We start from the raw sequence: 24,638 nt of genomic DNA, 5'->3' as shown, positions 1-24,638 counted from the left end.
AGGGTAAGGGCCAGGCAGATGGGCTTCTCTCTCCTTCACAGCGCTGTCTCTGCTGCCTGCACGGGGTTCAAATGAGACTGGAGAATGGTTTTGTGTGGCCGTCAGTCACTTCAAGACCATCCACAGCATTTTTCTGCCATCTGTCATTTTGAGAAGAAAGCAAACAAGAAAAAATAATAAACTCAAATTATTGCCTAATCAACACCGAAATCAGTGCTGCTTGCTCAGCCTGCGGGCCACAATTAGATGCCATCAGCAAATTTGGGCAGCTTGCCTGGGCTGCAGTCTTTTATCTCTTGAAGACTGACAGGCATCCCAGGGATCTGTAGGCAGAGGAAGGAGCTGTGATCTGTTTGAAGGACTTGCCTAGCTCTTTGAGGAAAGAGCACATAGTTCAAAACAGTAGGAAAAAAGGAGTTTTTTGTTTGTGTTTGTTAATTAAAGGATGCCCCATACCAGAGGAGGGAACGTTTTGGTCTCCAGTCCCATCCACAGCACCATCTCACAGTAATGCCCTGCTTCATGCAGCCCCAGCACAGTTTGTCTTGCCAGGAAGATGCACTGGGTAATTTGGGAAATAAAGGAACATGTGTCACTTGAACATCCTTATAGCTGTATGGCAGCCTTGGGCCATTGCATGTCTCTGCGTGCATGCAGGATCTTGGTTAGAGTCATATATCTCCTCTTTCTCCTATGGCTGCACCACGGTCTGCTTTTCCAAAAGCTGAGAGCTGAAGCAAAAGGCACTCTGCCTTCACCTCAGTTGCAGCTGGGGAAGGGTGCAGAGCCAGGAGGATGGTGAGGGGACCACCCAGTGCAGGGAGGGAGGGTGCTCAGGACAGCAGGGATCGGGGTGTGGGACTGGGCAGAGCAGGGGGCTGGACGCCCAGGCTCCACTTCCCACTCTCACTGGCCTCCACATCTTCTACTTGTCCCTGTGCAGGCAGGGCTCAGAGGTGCTCAGAGCAGCCTGGGGGAAGGGTTCCTTTTCCTGTCCCTCCTCCCGGGGAGGAAGGTGGGTTAGAGGAACAAGCCTGCTGAGGCTCCAGTGCTCTGAAATGTGATCCTGCCGCAGACACCTCCCTGGGCCCCACCTCGCCCTCTCCGACTTATATATGTCCCTGGCAGTGCCCAGGCACAAGGGACACAGGCTCGCTGCTGGGCCCCTGCAGATCCCTGTGGATGGACAGGCCGAGGCACCAGGGCATGGTGAAGAACACGTACATGCGCTGGCGGCTCCCGCTCGTCTGCCTCCTCTGGGAGGTGGCCATGATTGTCCTCTTTGGGGTCTTTGTGCGCTTCGGCCCCGAAGCTGATGCACACTGGGAGGAAGAGAAGCGAGAGCTGAACCTGACCAGTGACATGGAGAATGATTTCTACTTCCGATACCCATGTGAGTATTCTGGAAGTGTAGTCCTGCTGCTGGCTAGTCCCCACCCATCCATCCCATCCCAACCCATCACATCCATCCTATTCTGTCCTACGGCAGAGCCTGTCAGAGGCAATCTCTCCACCTATTGCTAGAAAGTTGGGCTCTTGCCTTGTGGTTGGTTTGGGGTGCACCAAAGAGCAAGAGAAAAACCTCGTGGCCCTCCAGGCACTCTTGGGGCTCTGTCAGCAGGGTACCATGACGTCTTTTTTCCAGGAATAGGGCTGACGTGTTCCCAGCACCCTGCAAGTTTCAGCTTGCTGCCCCCTCCCTCAGCTCTGGATCAGAGCAAGCCTTTCTGTGCATACAGAGGAATGGCTGTCGAGATCCTGTGACATCTTCCTCCCCTTCCTACGTCCTCCCCCTCACTAGCGAATTACCCTTTAGCGACTGGCATTTCAATGCCAGAGTCTTCCTAAGTTACCAGGTTCCCAGGGCTCTTGGGTCACTGCACGGTAGTGCCACAGGGATTATTCAGGTGGTTAAAGCCCTTCTGGCTGGGAAGTGCCTTTGGGTGGCTTTGATCTACAGGGCTGGTCATCTCTGTGAGCCTTTCAGAACAGGCTGCTTCTGTAGGCAATTGTTTCCAAGGAAGCAACAGGCCTGAGTCATGCATCTATTTAGAACATTTCCATTAAAAACACCTGCTAAATCAAAGAAGCTATAGCAACCTGTGGCTGCTGAGGATTAGCTAGTTCAGAGAAGGATTTGCTTACAGTAACCCACTGCTCAGCCAGCCTCCGAGTTAGTGTATGGCTGTGGCTGCCCTGAGCTCTCCCTGGAGATCTGCCCTTGGGACTAGCCCCACACAGGTTGGCATGAAGCAGCAGCAGTGCCTGAGAGCTGCTCTTGTCACTGATGTGCTGCGAGGACGTCAGGAGTCCAAGGAAGAGCTTGTAGGAACTAAGAACATGACATTTCTTCTGTCCTCATATCCCACTCCTGCTCCACAGTGCCAAATAATCCCCCTCAAATGGCTGAGTAGATTCACTCAACTAAATCAGTCTATGGGCAACTGCTCAGTTTAGCTTTGAATTAAGTTTCTGTTTCAGACCCGAGGAAGGGTTCACGTGCCCAAAAGCAGAGCTGTTTTTTATCCCTTATCTAATCAGAAATAGTCTCTTTCTGCAAAGATGGGCAAACACAACAAGGCGGCCAAGCCCTGGAATTTTGATCCCTGTGTCCATCCAGCACTGCTCAGAAGAGAGTGTGGTGGTTGAACACCTGAGGATCATTTGTATCAACATATCTGTGCCTGCTGCTGTCCCCAGGACCTGTCTGCAGTGGCAGAGGGATAGGAGTAACAACCTGACACGTCCTTTGAGACAGAGATGGTTGGGAAGGCAGGCAGAGGGAATCCAGGTCCAGTCAGTGTGACAATTCCTTCTCATTTTGAATCACACATGGATATTCCCTGATGGGTGACTCATCTGCTCTCTAGGGGAAAAGAAATGAGATTCCTTGTCCGGGTAACATTCCCAAAGCCCAAACACTTCTGTTCGATAGTTATGGCAATCGTCCTCCCACAAAAGGAGGCTCACAAAACCTTTAGGGCATGGCAGTGCCTGGGCTGCCTCTTAGTGATGTCAATGTTATTCTTCACAAGGGAAAACAAAGACAAGGGTTAGAAAAGGGTTTTGGACTGGGTGCAGTTTGAAGAAAGGCCTACTCTTCCTCCTGGGTTTGTACAGGGTCTAACACACAGTGGAGTCCTCTGTGTTTTTGGAGGGTACACAGTCTGCAGCTTTAACTCTGACCTGTGTATTTCTGCTTTTAGGATGAAAGAACGAATATATAATACAAATGGCAGCAGATAATTCCAGCTTTGTATTGTGCTGCTCACACTGGAGAAGAGAGAGAGGGAGAATAAATACAGCTGCAGAGGGAAAGTCTGTGGGACTGTATGGTAAAACCAGAGTAAGAAAGGCTGGTTCTTAGGACATGTGGAAAAGTACGTTTGAAGTGACCTCTGCTGAACAGTTCCAGCTGCAGATCTTGTCTCCTTCCTTTTTTATGAGTGATTTCATGGGCATGGGAGGCATTTTAAAAAACAAGCAGATTAACATGGCACTACATGGCTTAAGCCTGTCTGAACTCTGGGGTAGAGTGGGTTTGGGATAGAGTGGATTGGAGGTAGAGTGTATTTGCCATCACTGAATTTTTTTTGCCCTGAGCTTATGCCCTCTCTGAGGTGCACAGACATTGCTTGTTATAATGGTTTGTGCACCGCAAAACGTAGAGCTTGCTGGTGTAGCTCCATAAATGGTGTGTTCATCTGTTCTACAGATCCCAGTGGGGGATCCCAGCCTTGGGTCTCCTGTTTATTCACAGGCACAGTGGCCTGCAGTGAGAGAGCTTGCATGGTAAGTATGCAAGCATTTCAGCTCACTTAATTGCAAAGTGATGCTTATCTGATAGAAATGTACAGCATTAAGAAGTACAGCAGATTTACTGCACCAAGAAGGTCTTTCAAGAGGCTTACACAGGTCTGGCTTCCCCCGGGGAAGGGCATCTGAGGGGCTCGACTGAGCAGGTCTGAACATTAGTGGGAAGAACTGGGTCTCTCTGGTTTAAGCACTATAAATCTCACAAGGTGGATTTCTGGTCTCAAGGGTATTTTGGCACTGATTTCAGCAGCATTTAAAAATGCACTTGTAAACTTTCCTTGTTCTTGTGCTCTCCTTGCTCTGGGCCATTAACAGGACCCTGCATCGGACAGACCTACCCAAAATGATCATTCATGTGTTTTAACAAAACTTCACTGTTCATTTCATATGACATTTTCCAAGTCTTTTATAGAAGGGGAGAAACAATCTGAGTAGAAATATGTTTTCTTCTGTACACTCCATTAGCCTCTGGTCTTCTCTTGCACACAGCTTTTAATAAGCATTTACTTACAAGACTGAGCCTTTTTAACCAAAAGCCAGTTTCTGAAAGCTGAGCCATTTTCAGGCTTAGAACAGAGGGACATGAGACAAACACACATTGTCACTTGAGTTCCCTACTGCCCGTGATGCAGTTGGTTTCTTTTCAACACCAAATGCAAGTGGCACTTGCAGCCCTGCTCTTCTTGCAGAACTGACAGTCCCTTCCCTCTCCTCAGCTTTCCAGGATGTCCATGTGATGATCTTTGTGGGCTTTGGCTTTCTCATGACGTTCCTCAAGCGTTATGGATTCGGAGCTGTGGGTTTCAATTTCCTCCTTGCTGCCTTTGGGATCCAGTGGGCTCTCCTGATGCAAGGATGGTTCCACTCTTTCAAGAATGGAAAGATCCTCATTGGAGTGGAGAAGTAAGGAGGAGATGGGCTCTGGGATGCCACCTCTTGACTGGCCAGTGGAAGAGCTGGAATGGGAGCCAAGCAGCTGCCAACACCTGTCCCTCAGTTATATCAAATCAGTCTCTAAACTGCCCTCTTCTCTGCACGTATCTCCATTTGCCTTCCACCTTTTGGTCCAAAAGGTACCTGCCATTATGGTGGTACTGCTCAAAGGAAAACATGAGAGGAGCATCCCCTCTTAGTCCCAAGACAAGCACTGTGGATGCCAGTGCTGAGAACATGTATAATCCACATTATCTAAATAATCTGGGGGAAAGCATATTTCCTGGTCAGTATGTAAGAATGGGAGGAAAGCCAATGGGAAAAACCCAGGGATGTCTCCTAATCACCTGCTTGCCTTTGGGTGGGATCTCTAGAGCTGGGGATGAGTGAGGGTGAGTTAAGAGGAGTATTTCCTTATCAAACCACAATTTTCCTTTCCCTTTTCCAGCCTGATCAATGCTGATTTCTGCGTGGGCTCTGTGTGCATTGCCTTTGGGGCCATCCTGGGCAAAACCAGCCCCATACAACTCCTCGTCATGACTTTGTTTCAAGTCACACTCTTTTCAGTGAATGAGTACATCCTCCTCAACCTGCTCCATGTAAGGCTTTAGGTAGTACCCTCTTGGTTTTGTTCCTCCCTTTCTGCATCTCTCCAAATTGTCTCCCCTTGCTATGGCTCCACCAAGCTATAGTTCCTTCAAAAGCATTTAAAATGCAAGAATTCAAGCAGAAAAATTAGGCAGATTATGAAGGAAAGGGTCAGCGGGTGTTACTTCCCCGAAAAGGGAGATCTTCTGGGATTTTAAACACCATCCTGGCAATTCAGGAGCACTGGGTCCCTCTGTCACAGCTCCCAAAGCAGACAAGGAGTCTTAGCACAAATGACCAGTCACTCTCTTTGTGCCTGAGCTTTCCATCTTGTCTGTTTTCCCTGCTGGAGTATGGGTATTGCAGAAGGAAATCAAGTGACAAAGAGGACGAGATGTCTGCTGACAGAGGCAGGGTTCCTGCCCTCTGAAAGAGGGCTTGGAGGGCCAGAAGCAAGCAGGCTCTCACAAGACTGCACCTGGGAGCCAATCTGGCTATCTCTGCAACCTTCTTGCCACTGGGACAGGTCAGAAACTCCCCTCTGCCTCAATGCCTTCCAAGCAGAAGCTTGTGCACAGGATCAAGTGAGCGGAACAGAGAGCGGGACCAGAGCAGTTTTGTCCACCTCTCCATATGACTGTGTGCAGGCAGAAATGTTGAATGGGCAAACAAGTCGGTCACAATGCAAATCGGGCCTCAGCTCCAGAATGAGTGGCCATGACAGAAGCAAACCTCTGTTTCCCCATGGCTGCAGGTAAAGGACGCAGGTGGCTCCATGACCATTCACACCTTCGGAGCTTACTTTGGCCTCACAGTGACACGTATCCTGTACAGACCCAACCTGGAGCAGAGTAAGGACAAGCAGGGCTCCGTGTACCACTCCGACCTCTTTGCTATGATCGGTGAGTCAGCCCTCGTCTCAAGGACACTGCTACATGTGGAGCACTCAGCTGCAGACAGCTGGTTCCTCCTGTGTCCCTGGGAAAAAATGAAACCAGGATATGGAGCTGAGGAGCTCTGTATCCCAGAGGTCTTTCACCTTTCAGAGTTACTCAGCTCCCTTCATCAGTGGATGGGCTGAGACAGTGCTTGGGAAAACAAGGATGCATTTTCCTTCTCTGTGGCAGCCCTTCTTGATGCTGGTTGCATCACGTGGGGTGCAGCTCCGGGGCAGCAGGACTGTAGGATTTGATTTCACCGTGTGCAGAAAGATGTTTAGAGGATTTTTTTTTCCAGTCCCTGTATTCTCACTTTTCCTATTCTCTTCCTTGTCCCATCCTCCCCATCCCACCAGGTACCCTGTACCTATGGATGTACTGGCCCAGTTTTAACTCAGCCATTTCTGAGCACGGGGATGCTCAGCACCGCTCGGCCATTAACACATACTGCTCACTGGCTGCCTGTGTCCTCACCACCATGGCCTTCTCCAGCATGCTGCAGAAGAAGGGCAAGCTTGACATGGTAAGCTGGGAGCAGAGAGCCCTGCAATGGACTTGTAATGAGGCTGATTGAGAGTCTAGGAAACGATTGGCACTTGTCCTTTGCAGAACAGATGCAGGGTTTCAGGGCATAATGGTGAAACCAGCATCCGGGCATAAACTGAGATTATGTTGAATAAAAAAGGGGGAAATGTGTCTTGCAGTGCTTGAGGTGTGGGGTGATGCCCTGCATTGCAGTGGACCCAAGTCACAGCAGGAACTGGACTTGCTTTGCCCAGAGCTGGGTGCGTTGCAGAGCCGTGTTTGGCAGCACTCTCCAGCAAGCAGGGCCTGTGCAGCAGCTCGTGAGCAATCGGGGGGCTGACTTGTGCGCGTTAGGTGTGTGGGTGACATGTCTTTGTGACAGCAGAGCTTGCGTGACACACGGGTGAGACAATTTCCATCTCATCGCAACTCCCCACCCAGATCTGTGGATGCAAAGAACGTGTGTGGTACAGGGAGTGGGAGTCTATGTGCACCTGTGCTACAGACAGAAACTGCCTGCTCTTCTCCTGTTTTTTCACGACCAAGCAGGAAAATGGGCCCTGATATTTACTCTGGAGACACTTTCAGAGCTGATTCTTCTGCTTTGCCATTTGCACCATGCCTGAGCAATTACAGTCTCCCTGAGATGCCAAGACAGGGCGGTTACTCCTGCAGGTTCACATCCAGAACGCCACGCTGGCGGGCGGCGTGGCCGTGGGCACCAGCGCGGAGATGATGCTGACTCCATACGGCTCCCTCATTGTTGGGTCCATCTCTGGCATCGTGTCCACAGTGGGGTATGTCTACTTCACGGTGAGTGCTGCTCGAGGGGTCTTGCAGCCCTGGTCTGGCTGAGGAGACCAGAAATGGATTCACTTCCATTTGAGGATTCCTGCTTCCCAGAATCCCTTATGAGATGCACTTCTGACTCTATTTACTGCCCCAAAATGCTCAGGAAGATGCAGACTCCCAAGAGGAGAGTGTTTGGAGGAAATTTTATTATTTCATCTTGATCTTGGCTCACATCTTTGTCTACAAGCCCTTAGCACTTTAATGGGACACAATGTCAGTCTTCCTTCTCTGCTTATCCTCTGTGGAAGGAACTAATCCTTTCCAGGGCCATGTTCATCTCCCTGATCTCTCTCTACTTCCCTCTCCCTCAGCCTTTTTTGGAGTCTAGGTTGCACATTCAGGACACATGTGGCATCCACAACCTCCACGCCATGCCAGGCCTTATTGGTGGCATTGTGGGGGCCATCACAGCAGCTGCAGCTACAGAGGATGTATATGGAAAGGAAGGGTAAGACAGCTTGAAAATCTTCTCTGAGAATACATTTTACCTGAGGCTCCTTGGGCTGGGAGCAAGGAGCATTTAAAAGTCTTTTCTAATTGTTCAGTTGCCCCTAAAAAAACATGAGGTGCAATAAGTGTCTTGGACTTACTGAAGTGTAAAAGCCTCATCTCTTGCCTCTTCTCGTAGCCTCAAAAAGTGAGCCACAGTCTTGCTGCTTGGCATTATTCTGGGCCACAGCGGGTAGGGAAGTGTTCCTCCCTCCCCCCTGTATTGTTTTGGAGGGTCAGGTACGGCTGAAGGTCTGAAACACAAAGGGCATGTTTATATTTTGTGGTCCTCCTAGGTAAAGCTTTGCCATGGGCCAGAGTAGAAGGAAATGAGCAGTGTTTTGGTCATTGCAACACTGTCCTGGTCCGTTGCAGGGGAGGGATGGGGCTAGGGAGGAGTCCCCGAGGGAGCAGAGCAACACATCTCCTGCCAGGAGCAATCCTCGCCGTTTCTGCCCTCGGCAGGTTCATCAAGGCGTTTGACTTCACTGGCGTGTACCAGACGAGGACACCCAGTGTCCAAGGAGGGTTCCAGGCGGCCGGGATTGTGGTGTCTCTGCTGATGGCGTTTGTCGGGGGGGCCATTGTGGGTAAGCCAAAGGGGAGAGTTGTGCCCGCCTGCGGCTAAAACGGAGGCATCCACGTGCTCCTGCCCATGGCTGGATGCGCCCGGGGCGGGGGACGGCACCGAGCACCGTGCCAGGGCTGCGTTTGCCCCCTTGGGTGGACCATACGAATCCCGCCTGCATCCCCCCGGCATCACGGCCCCCTGCCCACCGCCCTGCCCGCCTCCTTCCAGGGGGCATCCTGAAGCTGCCCATCTGGGGGGACGCCGCCGCCGAGAACTGCTTCGAGGACGAGGTTTACTGGGAGGTGAGGGGGGTCCGGGGTGGGAGCGGGGCGGGGGGCACGAGATGGCGCTGTCGGCCCGCGGCCCGGCCCGGGGGGCTCAGGGGGCTCTGCCGCGCCGCAGGTGCCGGAGGACGAGGAGAGCGACGTGTACCACATGCACAACCCCGACAAACCCACGTCGCCCTGAGCCGCCCCCGCCCCGCCCCGCTCCTTCCCCGCCGCAGGACCGCGGGCTCCGCTCCGGGGCCGAAGGCTCGTTTACTCCCCGTGACGACGAGGGCTCTGCCCTACTCTCCTGCTTTTGTAGCGCGCTGTTGTGGATAAAATAAAGACGTGTTCTTCTTTCCAGGCCTGTGCTCCCGTGTGCCAGCGGCGGAGCGGGATGGGATGTCGCTCAGACCCCCTCTCTTCCACCAGCGGCACAGGGCAGCTGCCGGGAGAGCTCTGGGCTGCCGGGAGCAAAGAGGGGGCGCTGGCACACTCCTGACACCTGGGAGCCAAAGTGGAGGCATGAACGATGGCAATACAGGCTGGGAGTATTAGTTACATGATATATTAGATAGTGCAGGCTGGGGAGATGCCAGGGTTAGGACCTGGCACCTTAAGATAGTGATCCTGGAGGAGTTCATGGCAGGGGCTGAGCCCCTGTGGGAAACACAGGTCAGGCTGGTGCTTTTTGGGGAGGGGGTGCTGGGGTGCAGCAGCTGTCCCTGTGCTCATCTAGCCATCCACGGTGTGGGTGAAGGCAGGTGTGAGTCTATCTACACTCCTAAATATCTCTACCATCACCTTCCCTTGACCTGCTCTACTGAGGCCTCCGTCAGCTCCTTGGGAACCTTGTTTGTGCATACAGCGCAGGATGGCAAGACTCTTTCCCTCTTTTTGGCTTCACCCATTTCTTCCTGTGTCATCAGACAGCTCCTTCCACTTATTGGTGCTATGCCATACGTATATAACTGCAAGAGTCCAAAGCCAGAGCATGGTGTCCCTCTTAACTGGACTATCAGGCTTCAGCCAGAGTTGGAGGAAACAGGAATGAAAATTAGGCCTAAAATCTGCATGTTTTCCTGGGTGATTTAATGTGAGGAGCAGGAAAGGAAAAGAGCGAGGAGGGGGGAAAAGGAGGTAGGAGGGCTGATAGGTCTCTTCACCACATCTAGCTGTAATTCTCACACCTGAGGGGGGGAGTCAAAAGTAGCTATTCACATCCCCTTGGGATATGACACCCTCATTTTCCATGCTGGGTAAAGACAAAAACCCTTTACAACATGTTTCTGGAATTTGTCAGCGGCTGCCAGCAGCAGCATGTTAATTAAATGTCGGCAAAGATGGAAGCAAGAGGCTCTGCTCTAATTGGGCACTTTGCTTGGTGGAGCTGAAAAACATTGTGACAGAGGAGGAGGTGCCAAAACACTGTGTTCCCCCGCCATGGCGCGGGGACGGGGACAGCCAGGCACGGGAGATGCTCTTGTCTGAACACCCGTCGCCTCTGTTTGGCCTGAAACAACCTCACCATTGAAAAAAAGAAGAGTAATACAGGACCTAAAATCCTCCATAGGATTGGTCTCAACCATGACAGCAGCGTGGGATGCAGGGAACTGGTTGCTTGGCTCAGGGGAAATTCAGAAGTATCATAGCTGGGCCATCAGGAGCCCCAGCCCACTTGCCAGCAAGTGGTGTATTGTACCTTCTCTTATGATGGCAAAGGCAGGGCTACCAGGGGTTAGAAATGGCCTCTGGAGAATGATCCCTGCAGAGGCTGAAACATACATTGTGCTACATCCTTTCCCCAGGACAGGGGTGGGAAAATGAAGGGCAATTCCTGATTTCCCTGTGCTGGGATCTGCTGAAGGAAGGAGATCACCTCCCAGCCTCTTTGCACTGGGGAAAGGATGTAAACAGCCATTTTCTGTTCACAGCTTCATCCAGAGAACCCATCAGAAACCACCACAGGGGTGTTTACTGACAGGCAATCTCATTTCAAAAACGGAGTCCTAAACTTTTTGCCCCAAGCTGCAAAATTTGAAGGCAGAAGCAGACCTGTTGGGAACTGTATTTCCTACTGTGTCACTGGACCAGTGTCCCTCTGTCCCACCCTTTTGAGTTCTATCCATGTCCCAGATAAGCAGTCATCCAGCTGTGTGTCCCTATGGCCTCTGATCTTCCTTCCCAGCAGCTTGCAAAGGGCCATGAGGATCAGCAATGGCAAAGAATGGGTGACCCTCATTGCTTTAGCGAGATGGCCAGCCCACATCTCTGGTGAGGCAGGTCTGTGAGCACCAGGAGATGGTCCTGCCCCATGTGCACATGCTGGAAGAAGAAGCCCCGACCCAGCTCCCTGTCCCTCTGGGCTCTGCCTCCTCCTCGTGGGAAGACACCTCAATCGCCCAGACTGCTGGGCAGCGAAGCGTTTTATTGCCCGTGCTCTTGTGGGGCTCAGTCTGGTCTCAGTACCTAAATCACTCGCTGGGGCTGGCCTTGCAGTTTTAATTCTCTGGCAAACAATGCCGGGGTCGAACTGGCGTGTTTGAAGTGCGGTCGTGGCCCCGGCGGTGGATGGAGGGTTTCTCAACAGGGGAGCGTAGAGAGCAGAGGATTGGGCTGCTCAGGCAGGCAGGAGAATGTGTGAGAAAGGGGCTGTCGATACTCGCAGGGATTAGGTGGTACAAATTGGCTGGGAAGCACCGGAGGCATTGACCAAAGTTGTCCTGGGGCAGGTTCCCATGGGGGGGGTGGCTGAAACAACCTGCCTTCAAGGAGGTTGGAAGGCCCAGCCTGGCTGCTAATCCCCTAGGATCTGCGGGGCACAGAGCAGAAAAGAGGTTAAAAAAAAGGGAAAATCTCATGTAAAGGTGGTGGTTTCCCCAAGGGGATGATGTTAGAGAGAGCGGGAAGGGGGCGGGGAGTGAGGGGGGAACAGCATCATTTAATCCCGCTTTTAATAGGCAGGTGGTGGGCTTTGCTCGCACTCCTGCTCCTGCGAGCTGCTGCAGAGATTTTGGCAGAAGGCCTTTGCTCACCTTTTCCGTCCCCCACTCCTGTGCCTCTGCAGGGGGGCCCCATCTGTGGGCCTGCCCGGGAGAAGGTGGGGTTGCATGCTTACGTCTGTGCCCATGTGTGTGTTGGTGTGTGTTGGTGCAGGTACACGATGCACACCCTGGGTTTGGGCTGGAATGGGCTCACTGCACACCCCAGGTGTTGGCCATGGTGTATCTGATGCTGGCAGCATGCCCTGTGTCCCCATGGCCATGCCTTCAGCCTTCTTGACCCTGTACAACCGGCACACTGAAATGCACACTGCCGACGTCGCTGCCGATGTTGGTGTGTTGTTGGCCACAGTGCCAGTGTGCACGTCCATCTGCCTTTGCCATGCACATTCATCTACCTTTGCCATGCATGTCCATCTACCTTCGCTGTGCCCTTCCCTCCACCTTTGCGCTGGAGCGAGCGCGTGCATGTCCGACTAGGCGTGTCCACACCTGCGTGAGCACTGCTCCAGCCGCTTCTGAGGGAGTGCTGTAAATTGTAATCAGATTAGGGCAGCCGGTCGCTTAGGGCCCTTGAAAAGGGCATACGTCCCCTCATCAGTACCTAGCATTGAGTCGCACAAAGGGTCTAAGTAACTCGGCAGGGGTCGGGCCCTCTGGAGCGCAGGGGAGGGGGCTCGTCTTTCTTTTCTCTCTGTCCCTTGTAATTATGTCAATTTGCTAGCCAAATTGTTTGCTTGAGTGGACAGTGGGGGCTTGCCCCCCTTCACGCCTCCCCCCCACCCCTAACCCCATTCATGTGCTAATGTGGGAAGGAGCATGGCCTCCTGACTTCGGGAGGTGGCCGTCAAGGAGCAAAGCACAGGGGGACACGGGCTGGGAGAGCCCCTCATTTACGTGCCCGTGGATGCCCTGGCCTTGCAGCCCAGATGAACAGGGCACTCCTGTTTGGTTTAGCCCACGGGAGGGTGTGCAACACTGAGCCAGCCCCAGCCAACCCTGTTTTTTATTGGCCATCCCTCACCTGTGCCACATGCCTGCTCAGGCCACTGCATCCCCAGGGCCAGGAGCCGTGCCCGCCGCACAGCGGTTTTCCCGGCACACCTCCCCACCCGCGCACCTCCCAGCATTTGCATATATTCTGCCTGCAAATCCTTGTCAAGGGGACCCTCTTTATTGCCTGTATAGATCACAGGGTGTTAGTTAAGGGGCTTCTTTGTATTGCCTCAGACAGCTGGGGTCATCAAAAGTCCTGTGGTGGGAAGGAGAGACAGGAGGAGGGGGGAAGCCCTGACAATACGGACTGAAGGATTAAAGAAGCATATAAAGTTCCTATTGAGTGAGACAAGAGGCTGTTCACTCCCAAGATTGACAGCAACCAGGAGGCGATTCCCAACACAATGTCCAATTAATTCTCTACCCTCTTCGCTGCCTTCTCCTCCCTCCCTCCTCTCCTGGGCTGGGGCATGAGCAGGGAAGGGCTGAAGCTAAGATCCTCAAGAAGGTAATTAATTATTCCTGACTGAGAGGAGCTTGCCAGGGTGCAGGCCAGTCCCCAGGCTTGCTGGGAATCCATCCCCCTCCCACAGGCTACCATCAGTTTGGGCCACTTTGGGATAGTTTTCCTTTCTATCACAGGCAGAGCTGTCCCACCAAAGGTCCATGTCCATAGCAGGTCCTGGACGATAACCATGGCTACTGCTGAGCCCAGAAGAGGCAGATTTAGGGCTAAAGCCAGGCTGGCAGTGGAATGTAGCAGGACAAGACAGCAGCAGCAGGAGATCTAGGGAGCAGGGGAAGGTGTATGGCCAGGATGTATGGGCATGCAGAGCCTCTGGGGAGAGGCAGAACAGCATGTGCCAGGCCTGGAGATCACTGCGTGTGCAGTGGCAATGGTTAAAGCAGCTCTACCTACCCTGGTTCTGTAGGGAGAAGCAGGCTCCTGGCAATAAGTATGCATTGCCCAATCCTGGGCTGGCCACCCACACCTGCCCTAGCGCTGGTCATAACAGGGCATGTAGGAGATATTGGTGAGTGTGCTGCATCTCTTTGTTGTACCCCCATGTAGAGGAGAGGAATCTGGGTCGCCATGTGAAATTCCTGCAAACCACTGAGTACAAACTGCTTGATTTGTCTGGTTGGGTTTTCCCCTCAGCCCAGAGGGAGGAAAACACCTTTTGCCGAGTTGGCCATCTTTTTCTTAGTACTCTCTGTGGTAATGAGGCTCCCAGACATGAGTGGCAAATGTCCTTCAACAGTGACAAACATCCCCATACCACCTAACTTGGGAGAAAAAGCCATGCAACTAGGACAGCCCACTCTCACTGCAGGGACATTTTGGTCAGCCCATCTTCTCTGTTCCTACAGTTCAGCACTGACCCCTTCCCCTCTGCCACGTCTGTCCACGGCTCTGAGAATGCCCTGGTCAGCACAGAGTGGGGGGACAAATGCTGAGCAGGAGATGCCCTCAGGATGCCGGCATGGGGCTGCCAGCGGCTCGGCATCTCCTGCCCGCTCCCTCCCGCCGCACACGCTCCCAGTGAAGTTGTTTGAAAGTCTTCCGGCAGTTTTCGCGGCCAGGAATAACAGATTAGCCATGATCTGATCAGCCCAGTATCTAAGCTGTATTCTCCCTGCTGACAAGTATTTGAAAGAGGGGAGGGGCCACTTTCAGCCCAACGATGAATCTTTCACCGACAAGAAAAGACCCTTTTTTCTCCCCGCCGGCCGCGGGCTGCTCCGTGCCCTGTTGCTAAGTGAGACCCGGGGCTGCCGCTTGCACGCGGCCGGCTCCAGCGGAGCCCTCGGGTTAGCAGGATCAGGATATTCACACCAGACATCTTGTTTTTCAGGGAGGGTGTTTCTTTTCTCACCCACCTTTGGCTGGCAGATAACAGCTCGCTGGCGAGACCTGGGGTTGCCCCCAACGAGGCAGCTTGCCCTGGGAGGAAAGGGAGGGTGCAGAAGCTGTTGGAGGGCAGACTGGTGAGCTGGGCTCAGGTGCTCAGCCCTAAATGTCCGGGGTTTCTTGCCACACATGGGGGTGTTCCTATCTGGGTGCAGAATAGCAGCCACCCCACAGCCCCCATGTCCTGGTGGGCTGGGGCACAGCAGAACCTTGGGGATGTGGGCTTGGAGGATGCTTGGTGCTGGTGGCCAAGAAAAAGCCTGGCTTGGCCTCGTGCAAGGGTGAGTCTGGGCATGGTCTTGCAGGGGGACATGTGGCAGAAGAAACAGGATGATCTCCAGGCTTGGGACAGTTTTTTGGTCCCTGCAACTTCACTTTGTTCCAGAGCACCTTCTTCCCCAGTCAGCACCAGTCGGAGCAAGCGACCCCGAGAGAAAGAAGGGAAATCACTAAAACAAAGGCTTTCCAGGCTATTTCTGGAGCTGCCAGCATGAGGTGCCCTCGCCTAAGACATGGTGCTCACATCTCCCTCCTCCTGCACAGCAGCAGTCAGTGCAGGCAGGACTGCAGGCTGCCAGGGCCTGAGCTGGCACCTTCCCAGAGCCCTGCCTGCCCTGCCTGCCCTCTCTCGCAGGCAGGGTGCTGTGGGGGAGGAAGGCGACTCTCCTTCATGCGTGTACCCCTCCAGTGACTCTCTAGTGCTGATGCCGAACCTCCCTCACCAGCTCCAAGCAAAGGCATCCCTGAGTATTACAGATGAATGTCAGCTCAGGTTCTTTGTGAGCAGCCCTGCACAGGAAATCTCCCTCTCCACTGCTGTAGGCAGCCTGGAGAAATCCCCTCATCCCTACCTCAGCCTAGGAAGTCTTTCTTGACTCCAGACTCCTGTGAGCCCTTGATATCCTGACAGAGAGAGGTGACCAGGGTTAATTTCACTGACATGCAGGACTGTGGAAGAGACATGCAGAGAGGCTGTTGCCTTTTCCATGGGACAGATAAACCACTCTGGCACAGCACCACAATGGCTTCATCCCCACGGCCATGCCTTGTGCCCAGCTGGTATTAAAAAAAAACAGGAAAAGATGCCAGAGGGGCTGCAAAAGTTACTGCTGCTTTGAGCAACACAAAAAGGAAAGAAACCCTGAGCCTCTGGGTTTGAAACACAAAAGACCGGATCTGTGGCTGTGATACAGCCCCTTTCTGGAGTTTCAACAACACAAAGCAGCTGAAAAACTGGCTTCTCTGGCCCGGTGAGCTCTCCTCCAGTTTATAGAGGGTCACTCAGTGGCTGAAGGGGCAGCACCAGTGCTGATGTCATGGCCACCTCCAGCACCATGGGTAATGGGACAGGATTCCCAGTGCCCAGAGAGTGCCCTGAGTCACATCAGAGGCATGATGACTTTCTCCAGTCTTCCCATAAATAACAGTACCTACCTTTGGCATTCTGAGGGAAGGTGGTGTTATGGTGCAGGTGCTCTGTCAGTTTGTGCTTGCCGTGGAGAGCAGTGGCTGTGTGGGCTGCTTGCCATGCTTGGTAGTGGACACCTACCCCAAATAAATCCCTCCCAGCCAAAAGCTTCTGAAGAATATGCTCAAATCTCTCTAGGCTTGAGCCAGCAAATCACAGGCAGGGTCTGCTGACCTCTGAGACCCTCACACAGTCCTACCTGTCCAACTAGCTCTCACTGTCACCAGTGGCTCTTGGCTACTCTGGCAGGGGCAAGCTCCCAGCTTTGGGACCTTAACACTCCTCTGGTACTTCAGGCCAGATTTCTCACTCTTTTTATGTGTCCCTGCCAGCCATGAGTCATGTTCTCTACTGCACAGACAGGTCTCCTGCCTTGCTCTGCAGCCAGGAATCACCTGTGCAGGCAAGCGGGGGGATTGGAGCACAACACCCGTCATTCTCTCCTGGGGAAGGCTGAAGGACTGTTAACATACATCTTAAAGTTTCCTGGCCCACTGCTTGGTTAAACTTGCAAATGACCTCTGTTTCTCTTGGATAAACTGTCCAACTCATTCACTTTATCATCTGCAATATGATGACCCACTGCTCACGCCAGGGACACAAAGACCCATGTTTGGCTGTCACTGACCTTCACACCATCATGGCACCAACCAGGTCTTTGGGAGCTCAATGTGCTACAAAAAGCAAGTCCCCAGCATCAAAATTAATTGCTCCTACTTCATTCCTTTTGTCTCATTTGTTTCTCCTGGCTTTGCCTCCAAGCCTTGGCTTTGTCTTGGCTTGTGCTTGGCAGGTGCTGGAAGGTGCCTTGTGGGTGAGAGCAGGAACATCCCACTTGGCTGCAATTTTCTCTGGGGAATCCTGAACCACTAAAACCAATTTACTCTAACTCTGGGTAGTCTCTACATTGAAAATGTTCTATAAAACCCTCCTCTGGGAAGGATGTGATCTGCAGAGAGACCTGACTGTCCTCCTGATGGTCTGATCATCAGCAGGAGAGCACAGGGGCTGTTCCACGGCCGGGGACTGAGCAACACCATGTCTTCTTGAGGAAGAAAGGAAAATTTGCCTTCAAGAACTAGTCAGTAAAACCTGATCTGAGAATTCATGTCCCAGTGCTGAAATAAACCATTGTGCAGCAAAGAATAGTACACAATGTAAGCACTCAGGAAAGAAGAAAATAATTTTATCCTGATTTCTAATGTCTTCCTGACTTGTGAGCACCCTTCCGTACTCACACATGTCAGAACACCACGGAGATATATTTATATGAAAATCTGGCTGTCTCCACAGCTATCTATAGCGTTCCTTCCCATGTCCTTAGCTCCATACTATGGCTATGGACTCTTTGGTTCCAGTGCCTGGAACATCCTTGTGCAAAGGGACAGTGTCAGCACCCTGTGTCCAAAGGGAACCAAAACAAAGAGCCATCGTGGGACCAAAACAGTAGCTTGGATGGTTTGGGGGCACACAGGGCGCCTCAAGTATCGCAGCATCCTTTTCTGGGGTGCTGCCAGTGGGGAAGGGGGTCCTGCCATGGCCTCCCTGCAGACGAGGGCCCCCGCTCAGAAAGAAGTGGCAGCACATCAGTATGCAGAAGTGGTCGCTGCTCGCCAATAAATTAGCATAAACCACTCTAGGAGGTAAATAGACATACAAGGCGCCAGTGTGTGCAGCGTGGGCTGCGGCTTTGTCTCAGCCCCACTATTGTCACGGCCCCTGCTGCACACTGACCGAGTGGGGCCGGTGTGGTGGGCTCTTACACTTTTGACTGCTGGATAAAAGGGGGGAACATAAAGAGAGGGGAGAACTTTTTTTCGGGTTTTTTTATAAGTCCAGACGAAGTTACAGACGTCTGTTAAACGTCAATTACAGCTGAATAAAGACGTCTGCTTGAGGCTTAGTTATGGCTCCTTTCAGCCACCGAGATTTTTCCAGGGCTGGCCCGGGATGCCTTCGGCAACCTAATTTGGAGATTGTAACTCTATAAACAGGCTCTGGCATTAATGAAGGCTGGTGAAAATGCAAATGACGGCATGGAGGGGTCTTGGGTACAGGACGGGGTCCTGCATCTTGCAACTCGGGGCAGGGAGCAAAAAGAGGAAAGTAAAGGAGAGGAAGAAAGGGTCCATGAAGAGGAGTGGGGATCCATAAATAGAGAGCTTTACAGGGTTTGCTGACTTTCCTCCTAGTGCTCTGGGAATCTGGTCCCATCATCTGTTAACCCTCTGATTAACACTTGTTGTGCTCCTGGCCATACAAATCTGGTTGCCTATGTTTTTCCCTGCAAGACCAAAGCCCAAATACCCACAAACCAGGCATTTAATGCTTTAAAATCCTGGAGAATCCCTGGATGTTTTGGGGAGTCCAGACTAGATAAGAGAGGGTGTCAGAACAGTGTGGAGCCTGCAAGGAATCATTCCTTTTGGAAGGATGGCTCATGTTCTCCATGACTCCCTGTTGCTTAATATGCATTTTGTTGATGTCTCTTTTTGTCACAGGGAAAAGGCCCCTCACCCCTCTAGCTGAGTGAGAGGGGAATGAAGCCCCAGGTCAGTGTTTTCCACACCATTAAAAGTCATCCCGGTGACCATAAAGACCAAAACACTCTTCAAACTGGAAAAGGAACCTGGGGACCTCCTTCCCGCTTGGATACATCCATGTCGAGAGGCCAAGGGTGGAGGGGTGGAACTCCCTTTGGCCTCATTAGCAATACTGTGTTGTGTCCTGGGACAAGTCAGCAACTGGTGAGAACCAGGTCCTATCATACAGCCATGTCATAGCCAGATGTTGAAACCCAGAGTATAAGGAATAAGCCTGAAAATCAGAGTGGAAACAGCGCTGATGCTGAAGGCAAACTGTGTCTGATGCATACTATAGAGGAGGCTCACTCCTCGCTCCCCTGGCCCATGGAACATCCTTTCCATGCTCTGCCCTGGGGCTCAGCACTGTGCTGAGCCATGCAGTGACTGTGGGATGGATGATCCAAAGGAGCTCCAGTCTCCCTTCTCTCCTCAGATCTTCTGGAGATCTTCTATTTTGGAAACGTTTGAGAAGAGGGGTGAGGATTTTAGGGATAACAGTAACAAAGGAAGCCCCTTCCCATTCCTCTTCTTTGGGAAAGCATTTTCTTCTCATGTGGGGAGCATCCTCTTCCCATTCCAGCCTCTCTTTTTTTCTTCTCTATTATTCCCTTTCCCCCATCTCACAGTGGTAAGACACTTCCCTGTCTCCTCTCTATTTTCATATCAGAAAAATCAAACTGGGAGAGAGACACAGAAACTCTAAAGACACTCCACAACCCCCACACACCCCATTTTCCTTGGAGAAAATGTATATATTGTACTAAATTCAGTAGACTCAGAGTACTAGGTTCTTCCTCAGTTCACAAGGTTGGGAGTTGCAGTCCCATCCACCTCGCAGACCTGCATGGGACTGGCTTGAGGGGGTGACAGTAAGGAGGATTTATTGCAGAGCATTGAAACATCAGAAATGTGCATTCCAGGTTCTTCCCCTTTGGGTCATGATCAGGAAGGAGCCTGCCCTTCCCAAACCATTATCCTGACACTGCTGGGGACTGAAACAAGATGTATTTTCCATCCACCCATGGATTCACCACAATGGCCTGAAAAACCAACAGCATGCTTCTAGAAAACACCTGAAAGATTCCCTTCAACCCAAAGAGCATCTACGGGATAGATTTAGGCAAGAAGACTTTCTTCTGTTTGTGGTTTCTACATAGTTGAGCAGTTTTCCTGCTGAAGCATCCTGAGAAACCCCTAGCTGGTCCTTGGGAAGTGTGAATGAGGTGATGTGCTGAGGCTATGGGGACCCCTTGCAGGGAGGTGGCACATGTTCATGGGTGTCTTCTGCAGGATTTGATTTTTTGCAGGGGGATGTGGTTCCTGGCAAAGCCAAGGGAAGGACAGGAGGGTGCAGCCTCAGAGGGCTGCAAACACTGGCTTAGACAGAGGTGCAGAGCAGCAGTACCTGAACAGGCATCTGGTTTTATTGGCTGGACTGGGATTGCTGGCTCTCCAAGGCATCTGGCTGATGTTACTGTGCATTCACATCCTTTCGCCTTTCACCTGGGAAGAGGTGTACCAGGCAGCTTTTTGGGAAGCTGACTGTACTTCCAAGGAAAGGAAGGTCAGACTTTGCACTGAAAAAGTATCCCTGAGCCCAGAAACCAAGAGACAACAGAAGCAGAAGGGATGGAAGTAGGAAGGAGGATGGAGATGAGAGGATAAAAAGGGGGGGATATGAATCAGGGCACAGAGCCAGCCTGGCGGACAACGCCCAGGGCTTCCCAAAAAAAAAAAAAAAAAAAAAAAAAAAAAAAAAAAAAGAGGATGGGGTGGACCAGCGACAGCTGGAAGATTTAATTGCTCCTCTCCACAGACCTGCTCGGCTCCCTCCCTCTCAGATCTGCATTTCAATATGAGAGCAGCAGTAAGTGGGATGCCGCTGGAAGGGGTTAGAATGATTAATCATTTAAAAAGCAAGATCTTAATTACAGGGTGCAATTTTTGCTATTTAAGGAGTCCATTAGTTTCCAGAAAGGAAAAAAAATATATATATACTGCAGGTTATTCTCCTTTTGAAGAAAAGGGGAGGGGGGGGAAGAGGGGGGCCGTGGCACCCAGGCTGGCGTGGCCGCCCCTGCCTGGGCGAGGGCGTTGGTGTGCGAGGATGGCGAGGGGGAGGTGGTGTCATTTGTTCCCCGAGTGATATTTTTGAAGGGTGCTGGCTGCGAGCGTTCGCCGCGCTCAACCACGCGTTGGCACAATCTGTGCCGGAGCAGGCAGACGGCTTGTGCTCAGCCTCCCCCGGCACGGCTCCTCCTCCACCGGTAGCAAGGGGAGTATTCGGCCGCTGTCAGCGCCACTGACCCCTCGGCCAAAATAGCTCCCAAAGGATGTATTGTGGGGTAATTGCCGTGATAACATCTTGTCTGCTGGGAACCGGGCGGAGACCTCGGACGGCTTATCTTGCCCCCGGCTGGGGCAGCTCCGACCATGCCGGGGGACTGCAGAGCGCCATGGGCCACAATGCTACCCCTGATGGGTGGCACGGGGCGTTGCGACACAAGGGGACACCAGCTCAGCTGATGCCCGGCCCGGCGGCTGCGGGCCCGGCCCCGTCTCTCTCCGCGCCGCAGCCTGGAGGGAGGTGACGGGGGTTAATCGCCCACCGCCTCCCCTCTGACCCCTCTGTGGGTTTTTCTCTTGTATGGTCATTTAGCCGTCCCCTGACACAAAAGGGAGCGATTAAACACAGCTCAGGCCCTTCATGCTTTAGTGGATTAATTTGCTGATCCCCCACGGATTAAAGGTCTCGACAGGATCAGCGGGAGCAGCGGGGCAGACCCCGGCGGGAGGAGGCCAGCGATAGTCCCGGGCAAGCCCCAGCCCGCAGCAATCCCCCTCTCCTGGGACCTCGTGGTGTCACCGAGCCGTGTCAGGGTTCAAGGCATCGGAAGCTTGCCTAAATACCGCACCCCCAACCCTCCTGCTCGCGTTGCCGACAGCCGAGGGATGCAGGGTCGCTATCTCACAGCTCGCTCCAGGGAGCAGAGCCTGTTCCTGTGCACCCACCAAAGGCGAAGGGGGACAGCGTTCTTCCGGCTCTTCCAAAGGAAAGGGGGAACCGTGGTGACTTCGGGGGGCTACGCCGCAATGAGGGGGGAGCGCCGTTGCCCTCCCCATGCCTGCGGGAAGCAGAGATTGCATCTGCCTTTAATTACTCCCTCTCTGCATATCAGATGCTCGTGCACCTTCTGCACATGAATGCTGATTAATTGCAGGGTTAGGCTCCGAGGCAGGCCGGACCACATTATTTCTGATGTTTGCTCTTTTCACGAGGAGAATAAATGCCATGAATCCACAGTAATCAGTGGCTTTTAGCTTGTCACTCTTATGACACTCTTTACTTAGACCAGGAAATGGCAAATGTGGTGGAAATAAGAACTTTATTATCTTTTTTTTTTTTCTTTTCTCCCAAAAGGGAGGTGTGTGGTGAGGAGGGGGAAGAACATGGTAGGGGCATCTTGTGGCAAAGGGAGAAAGCAACTCCATTTGCCTTGTGCCTGAGGAGCTGTGCTTCGCCCTGTTTCATGAGGGAGAGAAGAAAAGCAGCAACATCATCTTTGTGAAATGAGGACGGGATGGCACACCAGGCTGGGGCTGTCCTGGAGCAGTGGTGGCACGCTGGGCACAGTAGGGCTGGAAGGCAGAGGGGTCTCTGCCACCCTCCATAGTGCCTGTGGCCTTGCCTGAAATGCCAAGCTTAGCATACACTGTATGGCCACATCCCAGGACAGATGTCCATGTGTGCTGCATCCAGTCTTGGAGACACAGCCCAACTAGAGAGGAGCAAGGCCTGGGGGAAAGGATCATCTTAGAGCAGGTTGGGTAGGAAGAGACCTTAGAAATCATCTAGTTCCAACGCCCTCATTCCAAGGATGCTGGGACTACTGGCAGGAATGGGCTCTGGGAGATAAACGGCAGCATCCTACAGCATCTCCCACCACTCATCCCTTGCCTTCCCTCGCCAGCAAGCCCCGTTCTCCTCCCAGCAGAGCCCCATCGGCTCAGGTGGGAAACCCTTTCACCGCCTCCCTCAATGCCCTGCTACCGATCTCATTGCCACCGCTTAGCTCAGTGCGAGGGCAGCCCTCGGCTTTTCAGCAGTGAACATCTGGCGTGCGGCGGGCGGCTGGCCACCGGCCGCCCCGGCCCCCTCCCCGCGCCGCCCCGCCGGGGATGCCCGCAATTAGACAGCCCCGAGCCCCTGGCCGTGGCCCCACTCAGGTGAGTGCCCGGTTCCGAGGATGGAGGTGTAATTAAGGTTAATCAGAGGGCCGGGGGTCAGGGTGGTGGTGGGGAGACCCAGCGAGCCTAATGGCGGCCGTAATTAGGCAGCTGTGGAGAAGCAGTTAATGAAGACGGGAACCGTTAATAAAGCTCTTCCTGAGCAGCCTTCTGGCCCGGGTAATTGAGGGATTTGCAAGTGCCATCTCCCCCTTAACCCTGTAATGAGCAGACCCATGGCAGCCCGCGTTAACCCTTCCAGGGACAGAGGCGGTGGCGGCGGGGCCATCGGCCGCTTTGCGGGGATGTACCAGCAGGGCTGGGGTCGTGGGATGTGGGTTTGAGCATCTCTCCTTGCCACCGGGTCCCCAGGGCTTCCTCTGCCCTGTGGCTTCCCTGGGAGCCCTTTGAGCCATGCTCAAAGCGGCTGGCAGAGACTTTTCTCGCAGATGCTGTGGTTTCCCACGCCTGCCTCGGCATTATGCAATCCCCCCCCAGCCCTCGCCGCCCCCCCGGCCCCACCACCCACCAGCGCCGGGATGTCATCATCAGCCCAGGCCCTGGGAACCCACATTGTTAGCTTAGTAAATAGAGAAATCCCCACTCAAGCATTGCAAATGAGGGCAGAGGGGGAGCTGGGGAACCGCGCCGGCCACGGCGGGCCGCAGGGTCTCTCCCCTCTCTCTCTCTCTTTGAGTTGTCAGATGAATTCAGTGGTTAACAAAGAGCAAGGGAGGGAGCTGAGCTGCCGTCGCAGCTGGGCAGGGCGGTAAGAGGAGGCAGGACTGCAATACCACCACTCCAGCGAGCAGCTTTGGCCCTGCAATACCTGCTGCAGGTGGGCAGGAGCCCGGTATACCCCCGAGACTGTGCTGGCCGTGTACCTGAGCATCAGTAACTCTGCACCCTGAGGCTTGTACTGCAACAGGGGGTGACATTCCAGGGAGTGAGACAGCTGGGGAAAAGCAGAGGAGCCGGGGACACATCCCATCCTTGCTTTCCTTCTCTTGCTGCTGGTTGTATACCTGCATGGCTGCAATTTCCCAGGGAGTCCTGGGGACCCTGCTGAGTTATGGGGACCCACAGTACCCAAACACTTGTGAGCATCCTGAATGTGTCAGTAAGGAAGTGAGGCAGATCAAAAGACACAGAAATGCTTTTATTTTGATCTGAAATAGAAAACAAGCACAAAGGGGCTGTTTTTACAGAGTGGTGATTCTGCTTCTCTGAATGGGGCATGAAAATTACTCAGTGAGTGGAGCATCCAGTGACCAGTGCCAGCACTGGCAGCTGTGATGCTACTTTGGCTGAACACAGCAAAGCCGCTCTTGGCCCTACCAGGAGTTTTCCTTCATCTCTTACCAGGGATCCTCCTGTTTCCCTCTAGCTCTGGGTTTCTGCACATGCAGGGAGGTATTGAGAAGTGCACACCTCCCTGTGCAAGGTGCACAGGGGCTGAGAGCTGCTGTA

At 52.9% G+C, this 24,638-nt stretch overlaps 1 protein-coding gene across 3 annotated transcripts; it reads left to right on the top strand.

The window, feature by feature from the left end:
• The first annotated feature begins 1,099 nt into the window (after positions 1 to 1,099).
• Positions 1,100 to 9,341, top strand: RHCG (Rh family C glycoprotein). Of its 3 annotated transcripts, none has more exons than XM_027746206.2 (10): positions 1,100 to 1,393; positions 4,533 to 4,719; positions 5,198 to 5,348; positions 6,092 to 6,239; positions 6,632 to 6,798; positions 7,476 to 7,613; positions 7,964 to 8,100; positions 8,607 to 8,731; positions 8,941 to 9,014; positions 9,115 to 9,341. In XM_027746206.2, exons 1-10 carry the CDS (start codon positions 1,183 to 1,185, stop codon positions 9,178 to 9,180), a joined length of 1,404 nt encoding a protein of 467 aa, XP_027602007.1. In that variant the 5' UTR covers positions 1,100 to 1,182; the 3' UTR covers positions 9,181 to 9,341. The 3 variants fall into 3 exon arrangements, with proteins under 3 accessions (XP_027602007.1, XP_039237651.1, XP_039237652.1); XM_039381718.1 differs by lacking the exon at positions 1,100 to 1,393 and adding an exon at positions 3,784 to 3,792; XM_039381717.1 differs by lacking the exon at positions 9,115 to 9,341 and having other exon boundaries at positions 1,189 to 1,393; positions 7,476 to 7,597; positions 8,941 to 9,010.
• Positions 9,342 to 24,638: the final 15,297 nt, after the last annotated feature.

This window comes from Pipra filicauda, unplaced genomic scaffold (genome assembly GCF_003945595.2).
Source record: "Pipra filicauda isolate LSUMZ 115617 unplaced genomic scaffold, ASM394559v2 scaffold238_size1193820_pilon, whole genome shotgun sequence".
NCBI classification, from domain to species: domain Eukaryota; kingdom Metazoa; phylum Chordata; class Aves; order Passeriformes; family Pipridae; genus Pipra; species Pipra filicauda.
Note: the sequence above shows the minus strand (reverse complement) of the source record. Positions and strands in the feature narration are given on the sequence as shown.